The 8,533-nt window shown below is 36.7% G+C and overlaps 1 protein-coding gene across 1 annotated transcript in view; it reads right to left on the bottom strand.

The window, feature by feature from the left end:
- Nucleotides 1-1,141: 1,141 nt before the first annotated feature.
- LOC102847977 (methylglutaconyl-CoA hydratase, mitochondrial-like) overlaps nucleotides 1,142-8,533 on the bottom strand; it is a 200,619-nt gene continuing 193,227 nt past the window's right edge. Inside the window, exons 8-10 of the mRNA XM_006901178.1 lie at nucleotides 5,808-5,858; nucleotides 2,689-2,736; nucleotides 1,142-1,219 (exon numbers count right to left, since the gene is read on the bottom strand). Of these exons, the coding sequence (XP_006901240.1) occupies nucleotides 1,142-1,219; nucleotides 2,689-2,736; nucleotides 5,808-5,858 (177 nt within the window). The remainder of the gene's footprint in view (nucleotides 1,220-2,688; nucleotides 2,737-5,807; nucleotides 5,859-8,533) is intronic.

An 8,533-nucleotide genomic window follows, 5' to 3' on the forward strand; every position in this document is an offset into this window, starting at 1 on the left:
TGGATAATGTGGTTTTTCAGACATCCTATGCTGTACATTTGGGGGAGGTAATGATCAGGTTTTCTTGCAGATGGTAGGTATATCCTGCGCTTTAAGTAATTTCTTAGTTTTTTTTATGCTAAGGAAACTTGATTGTAAATTTTATTCCTGGAATAATAAGCTCAAAACTTATTAATCAATAGACTTTATGAAGATGTCTTTTTATTGTCATTCTAAACTTATAAAACTATGTCTGAGCCCCATCCTCTCCCAACCATCAGTTGGCTGTTAAGTGAAAGATGAGCAGTTCGAACTCCTTAGCTGCTCCTTAGAAGATGTAGCAGTTTGTTCCTGTAAGTTTTTAAGGCTCAATGGGGTATTTCTACTGTGTCTTAATGGTTATTATGAGTTTGAAGTGATTCAGTGCCAGTGGCAGTTACTAAGGAGGCTAGGCCAGTCTCGGCCACTTTCTAGGAGATCTCGGAAGAACAAGGTCACAAGTCTGAGAGCTCCAGTCTCTGAAAGAGGCTCTGTCCTGGCAAATGGAGTCTTAGGAACAATAGAAAGAAGTTATCTGACAGTATATGTGGAAAGGTTGCTTCTTCCAAAATCCTACATGAAATCATTCATTTAATTAAAAAAGAAGAAAAGAAAAAAAATTCAAGTTACTTTCTTTGCACTACTTTTATTATATTTGGTAATTTCCATTCAGAGTCTAAATTGATATATAATGAAAATGTACACTTGTTTGTATACATATGTATATAATCAAGAAACTTTTGAATAACTGCACATTTTCGGTATATAGAAAGTATGTAGCACAGTACACATATAATTAATATTATTTTTGAGAATGTACAATATAGAAATTATTTATGTTAAAAATTAAAAATGGATAACTTCATGTGCAGGAAATTAAAAATACACAATTACTGAATTTGTGATTGTGGCAACATACACTATTAGTTTCATGGCATGATATGCATTTGAGTAAGATACACACAATAGGATCTCATTCTATAAGTTTAATACACATTGTAGGAATAATGCACATTTTACTTTGGTCGGTGAAATTCCATGTACTGAGGCATATAGTATATCTGAAAGATACTTTCAGAAGTACCTTTATGTTATTGGCATTTTTAAAAGATTCCGGTTTCTTCTATTCTCCTTTATAACGAGGTAGTCTTTTCTCTTTAAAAGCAAGAAGGCCTTCAAGTCTGTCTTTTGTTGGAATGGTCTAAGAAAAAGAAAATATATTATCTATACCAAAAATTGAAAACAACTGTAAGGATTAAGCAAGCTTTATCTGAGAAAGCAAATTTTCTTAGAAAGATTCTACAATGCTGAAATCCACTAAAGGTTGGTGGTTTGCATTTACAAGCTGTGGGCTCTGGTGGCCTAGTAAGTAGAGTTGTGCTGTTAACCCAAAGGCAGAGGGTTTGGATCCACTAGTTGTTCCATGGGAGAAAGATGAGCAGTCTCCTTAAGCTCTATTTACAGTCTCTGAAAACCCACTGGAGGGTTAGTTCTGACACCATGGCACATCATAGCAAAAGGAGTCATAAACATCAACTTAATGACACATAACAGGGAAAAACTCCACCCTAGTAATTTAAAAAACCCCAATTATGTTATGAGATTTAGAATTCTAATCTAAACATCCTTATCCAATTTTTCTTCAGATAATGAAATTGTTCATTTCTGTTTGTAGTTAACTTCATTTATGGCATATATACAATAATGTTGTTGTTATTGTATCTGGTCAATCACAACTAAAGGACCTGAACCCCGTTCTATAACTATCGTCATTTCTCTTAAGTTCCTAGAGTTTCCAGAGGCTTGTTTTTTAGGAAGTGGATGCCACTCCTGCTTCCAAACATTAATGAGAGGTCATTATTATTTATATGCAGAGACTGGGCACAGAGTTGTGCTCTACCTAGAACTCACAATTTAGGATACTACCACTTGAATTAGAAATAGAAATTTTTTCAATATTTAAGGAAAGTAACAGAAAACTCTTTGTTTCTTCACATGCCCTATAGCAAAGTTATAGCTTTTAGAAAAATAACTAAAAAGATTGTGTTCCTATAAAAAGCCTTATTACAATAAAGAAAGTAGTATAATTCAATTGGTGAACTTCTATAGGATAAGAGGTAAGGCTCAGACCTTGCATAAAGAGGCATGCACAAGGCAATCACTCTGTTCATGGTCTCCTCCTTCCGTTCTCCACACACGGAGTCAGAACTCAGGTCTACATTTACAAGATACAATGGTCACAGTGAATTGTAGTAATACAATGATTCTCAGAGTTCTCTAAATTATGTAGGCTGGAATCCTTAGTCCAATAGGTGAAAGAGAATTTAGCAGTCTTATATTGTGAGGTACTTTGAGTTGACCATATACACAACAAAATGAAACCCTGCATGGACCTGCTCCATCCTTAAAATCTCTGTTGTACCCACTATTGAAGTCACTGTGTCAATTCAACTTACTGTCAATTTATGTTAAGTCCTTCACTGACCCTTTGCTTTTCCAAGTTTGATGGTCATTAGTGCTGGTAGTTGTCAAACAGCTGCAACAACTGTTTGAACTATCTGCATGACTTCTGAATGAGTGTGAGGGTAGAGAATTTATTTGGATTATAAAAAGGTAAACATTACAATTTGTAAGAGACATCTTCATTGATTTTGTGGTAGTTTTACATACCTGAGCATAACAAGCTTCTTCTATGGCTAATCCTGTTACTAAATCAACCTGAGGATAAAAACAAAACTCAGTTCAGCAAAATTTACTTTTAAAAATGTGATATATATGCTCAAATTTAATAACCCTATTTTTAAAAATGAGATTCTCTGATGATCAGAATGATGTCCAGGAGCAGAGGCTCTGATTTTAGGCTGTCTAGGTTCAAATCTTAACCTCATTACTTAGAAGCTGGGAGTTCAGGTAAGTTATGCAGGATTTCCGTGCCTGAGAACAGCATGTCTGAACATAGGGTAATGACAATACCTACTGAACAGGAGTACCATGAAAACTAAATTAGGTAACCCAGGTACACTTTTTGTGAAGCCATTAAGATACAGATTTTTCTACTATAGTAGCAAAGTCAGTTCCAATTTAAAGTAATGCTTGTACAACAGAACAACAGACTGTCTGGCTCTGCATTATTCTCACAGACATTACTATGTTTGACCCTACTGCTACAGCCACTGCACTAATCCATCTTAATGAAGATCTTCCTCTTTTTTTTTTCTCTGACTGTCTACATTATCATGCATGATAACCTTTTCCAGTGGCTCATTTCTTCAGAAACATGCCCCAACTAGTATGTGAAATGAAGCCCTGCTATCCTAATTTCTAAGTCTATGTACACATAATTTACAGGTGCTTGTTGTATAATTTGCTTGTATAATTGTTGTTGCTCACTGCCTTTGAGCTGAGCATGACTCATAGTGACCCTATCAACAAAAGACCTGAAGCCCCTCTACAACGATTGACATTTATCAAAATTCCTAGATTTTCCAGAAGCAAGTTGTTTATATAGGAAGGGTTGTATACAGTGTTATTATAGTGGTAAGGAATTGCATTACCAATGCAAAGGTATGCCATTTAAACCCACCAGCCGCTCTGCAGTAAAAAGATGAGCAATCTCCTCCTATACAATTTACTGCCTCTGAAAACCTGCTGGGAGGCCAGTTAGGTCCTACTTGACAGTATACAACAACAACAATTATTAAGGAGCTCTGGTGGATGACTTAAAGATACTTGGTCCAAATATACCAATTATTCCATAGGGAAAAAATGGGTAATCTCCTCCTGTGGGATTTATAACCTCTCAAAAACCCATTAGAAAGTTAGCTATCAATTAGTTCTGACTTAACAGCAATGAGAGCAAAATAAGTGATAATTTTTATTATTATGTAAGAATTTTTAAAACATCAGTGAACTTCATAGAAAATATTTAAAGAGACATTTACTACTAACAAATATAACCTCATTTTATTGCTATGGAGGCCAGAAAGAAAGATACAATAGCTCTTAGATATGAAAAGAACTAGAATCTTGTAAAAATAATTCCCATAATCTAAAAAAAAAAAAAAAAGAGCAGACTAGAGCACAACCTTGCTTTGTTGAACGCAAAGAGGACTTGAAGGACAAACTGATGACAAAGACTACACAGCCATCAGTATGGTTTACACCTCAGTGTATAGAAAAAAAAATGTTGACAATTGTCCAGTAAATAACACCATGACAAATGAAGGAAAGAATAAATTTGCAAGGATTTAATTTTACATGCACCCACTGGGTGCTCGTTGGTGCCAAAGATGATGAAGCTTCGTCTCACATACTCTGGGCATGTTACTAGGAGAGTTTATTCCTTGGAGAGTGACATATCAGGCTTGAGAGGATGGAGGAATGATAACAAAGAGGAAGATCTTCAACCAGGTGGGCTGACATGTTAGCAATGGACTTCAGTGTGTTCAGTGAGGATGGCACAGGATAGGAAAGTGTTCCGATTAGTTATTCATAAGGTTGCTATGAGTTGTACTCAACTCAATGGCACCTAAAAACAACATCATCAGCATCTCCGGAGACAGTGGTCAAAAAATCAAATGACAAACTTCATTGGGCAAATTTACTGTCAGACTAAAGTGCTAAAGAGCAAAGACAGCACTCTAAGAACTAAGGTGTGCTTGATTTTAGTTATATTTTCAGTTGCTTTCTATGCAGGTGAAAGCTGGACAATAAATAAGGAAGACTAAAGAATTTATGACTCTGAACTGTGATGTTGGCAATGCTCAATATACATACTACAGGCTGCCAAGAGACATACAAGTCCGTCTTAAAAGAAATGAAATAAGGAAGGTGAGACTTCACCTCACGTAGTTTAAGCATGTTATCAGGAGTGCTGGACTCTGGAGAAGAATATCACCCTTGGAAAAGCTGAGTGTCTACGAAAGAGTGGAAGATTCTCCATGAGATAGATTTACACATACTGTGATTGCATCAGTGGACTTACGCACAGGAGAGATTGTGATGATGGCAAAGGATTCAGTTGCATTGCTATGACTTAGAGCTGACTCAATCCAGAAGAACAAATAGATCTGTCTATGGTGAGATTGGAGCCATGTAGTTTGGACATATTATGAGGAAGGGCCAGACCATGGAAAAGGATATTGTACTTAAAGAGTCAGCAAAAGGAAGATCCTCAAATAGATGGATAAATAAACTGGTTACAACGATGATATAAATGTAACAATGAGGCTAGTTAGCAGTGTTTCCTTCTGTCATACACAGACAGGGTCAGGACAAGTTGCTAAATGCCACTGGCAAGAGGTGCCTCTATGTTTTCCTTCTGTATGCCTCTGCTCTGGCCTGGGATCTTTTGGAGTCATTTTCCTAGGGAAACTGTAGAACAACCTACAGATTGATCTTGTGTATGTGGGACTCTCTTCAGAAAGTGGATAGAGATGTTAAATGGGAAAAAATTGGACTCAGCTTAGACTTAGAAGTTTGTCTTAGACTACTTTTGGTGTTTTTAATATCCTAATAGTGATGCTGATGGTACACTAACTGAATGCCCTTTGCTTTTGTATTTCTATAAATTATTAACCAATAAATATATTAGCTTATTGGCAAGAACAACACAACGTTATAAACTATATGATATTTGTGAAATGATGTGGTTGTAAAGACTTTCAGAAACATGAGCAACTATATCCTAAAACATTAAAAAATAATGAAGATATTTAAACATAGCTCACTTAAATGAAATCTCCAGTTATCATCTCAGCAATAAAAAACATGCAATAATGTGTACTTACCTCCATTCCTTGATTAATTGCTAATTTTGCTACTCTCATTGCAACAGGACCCTAAAATTCAGATTAAAGAAACAGATTTTATTACTACTTATGAAAATTATGTGGTATATCCAAGTATCATTCAAGAATTCTCACTGGAATTTTCCAATGATTGGATGGATGGACAATTTTTAACTAAGAAGAAATTTTGGCAATTGTATTTCACCAGCTTTAAATCCCACAAGCTGCATTTTCTGAGCTTGTACCAAATTTAAATCACACAAATATTCCCTACATGGTGAGCTCTGTATTCTTGAAAGACAACATGCAATATGTGCCTAGAGCACATTCTCAAAGGAACAACTCCCATTGGAAGTTGTTGCTGTTGTTATGTTTCGTCAAGTCACTCGCGACTCATAGCGACCCTATGTACAACAACTCTAAACTCTGCTCTGTTCTGTGCCAATCTCATTGTCTCTGACACACTCATCCCGATTGTCCCAGTCACCAAATCAATCCACCTCCCAGAGGGCCTTCCCCTCCTGCACCTGCCCTCCACACTCCCAAGCATGATGTCTTTCTCCAAGGACCGGTCCCTCCTTACAACATGACCAAAGTATGGCAAACGAAGTCCCAGAATCCTTGCCTCCAAGGAGCAGTCAGGTTTAACCCTCTCCAGGATGAATCTGTTTGTATTATTAGCAGTCCATAGTACCCTCAGCACTCTTCTCTAACACCAAAGCTCAAAAGCATCAATTCTCCTTCTATCCTCCCTGGTCACTGTACAGCTCTCTGATGTATAACAAGTGATTGCAAAGACCATAGCCTATACCAGACGCACCTTAGTCTCCAGATATAAATCGTTGCTCTTGAGTACTTTAGAGAGGTCCCTAACAGCAGACTTTCCCATCGCAATATGTTTTTTAATTTCCTGGCTACTGATGCCAAGAGTGTTGATTGTGGAGCCAATCAGACTAAAGCTGTGAACAATCTCAATCTCTTCACCATCCATCCTGATGCTGCCAATTGGTCCAGTGGTGAGAATCTTTGTCTTCTTGACATTGAGCCTCAATCCATATTGAAGGCTGCAGGGTTGTCTCATCTGCATAATGTAGATTGTTGATAGATCTTCCACCAATCCTGATGCCACATTTCTCCTCATAGAGCCCAGCCTTCGGATGATCTGTTCTGCATAGAGGTTGAAAAGGTATGGAGACAGGACACATCCGTGGCGTACGCCCTTCCCAATTTTAAACCATGCAGCGTTTCCTTGCTCTGTTCTGATGACTGCTTCTTGGTTCAAGCATAAGTTTCACATTAGCATGATCAAGCGTTCTGGGATTCCCATTCTTCTCAGAGTCAGCCACAGTTTGTTACGGTCCACACAGTCAAACACCTTTGCATAATCAATGAAGCACAGACAGACATTCTTCTGGTACTCCATGCTTTCAGCCAAGATCCATCTAACATTAGCTACAATATCCGTAGTACCATAACCCCTTCTAAACTCAGCCTGGACTTCTGGCAAGAAAGGAAAAATATTATTTTAAAATATGAGATAGCATATGATCAAGAACTAGCAATCTTAAAGGTCTAAGAAGTTCAGTTACATCAAAGATATTGGTGAAAATCAAGGTTCTACAATCTGATTGAATATAAATTGAAATATTTCAACAAAGAGATGTAAACCTAGGGTGTTACTTTCCTATGCCAAGAAATTTAGAAGGTAGTTACATAGCTAATCAACTGAAAGAAATTAATATTTTAACTTAATTGGAAGAAGGGTAATTCAACTGAATTATATTGTTTGATAAGAAAAATTTTATTAAATAAGTTAATTTCATATAAAAGTAAAATTTTGCTAAAGATAATGTAATAATGGTTCCTGTAATACAACAACAATAAATTGCCAGAAATTCAAACCAGACTCAAAAAAAGCTGTGGAACTAGGGCTGTCATTGCTGAGTGAGATGTATTTTGGCTGAAAATAGGGAATAGCAGAAAGATGTTTACATGTGTTTTACTATGAATTCAAGAACACTTAATTGTGCTCTTGCAGAATATTTCATAGACAAAAAGGCAGCCATTTTAATAGAACAAGGGGATACTGTTTGGCTTAAAACCAGGAAAACTATAAGCGTGTATCTTATCACTATACTTATTCAAATCTATAATGAGCAAATAATCTAAGAAGCTAGATTGAAGGAAGACTCTAACAGCCTGCCATATGTAGACAACACAATCTTGCTTATTGAAAGCAAAGAGGAGTGGATGCACTTCGTAATGACAATCAAAGATTACATACAGCCTTCAATTTGGATTACACTTTGCTATGAAAATACAAAATTCCTTACAAATGAATCAATAAGTAACATCATGACAAATGAAGAAAACTGAAGTTAACCAAGCATTTTACTTGGATCCACAATGAACGCACTTGAAAGCAACAATTAAGAAATCAAATGACCTATTGCATTAGTCAAATCTGTTCAAGAGAATTTAACAATGCTAAAGAGCAAAATACCATTTTAAAAGACTATGGTGTACCAGGGATGCATCCTATCTCCATACCTTTTCAACCTATATGCAGAACAGATTATCCGGGAGGCTGGGCTCTAGGAGGAGAAATGTGGGGTCAAGATTGGTGGACGATTTATCAACAATCTGTGTTATGCGGATGACACAGCCCTGCTTGCTGAAACTGAAGAGGACCTGAAGCGCCTGCTGCAGAGTGTCAAGGACTGCAG

Source organism: Elephantulus edwardii, unplaced genomic scaffold (genome assembly GCF_000299155.1).
Source record: "Elephantulus edwardii isolate Elephantulus edwardi_28Jun2011 unplaced genomic scaffold, EleEdw1.0 scaffold00313, whole genome shotgun sequence".
Taxonomy (NCBI): Eukaryota; Metazoa; Chordata; class Mammalia; order Macroscelidea; family Macroscelididae; genus Elephantulus; species Elephantulus edwardii.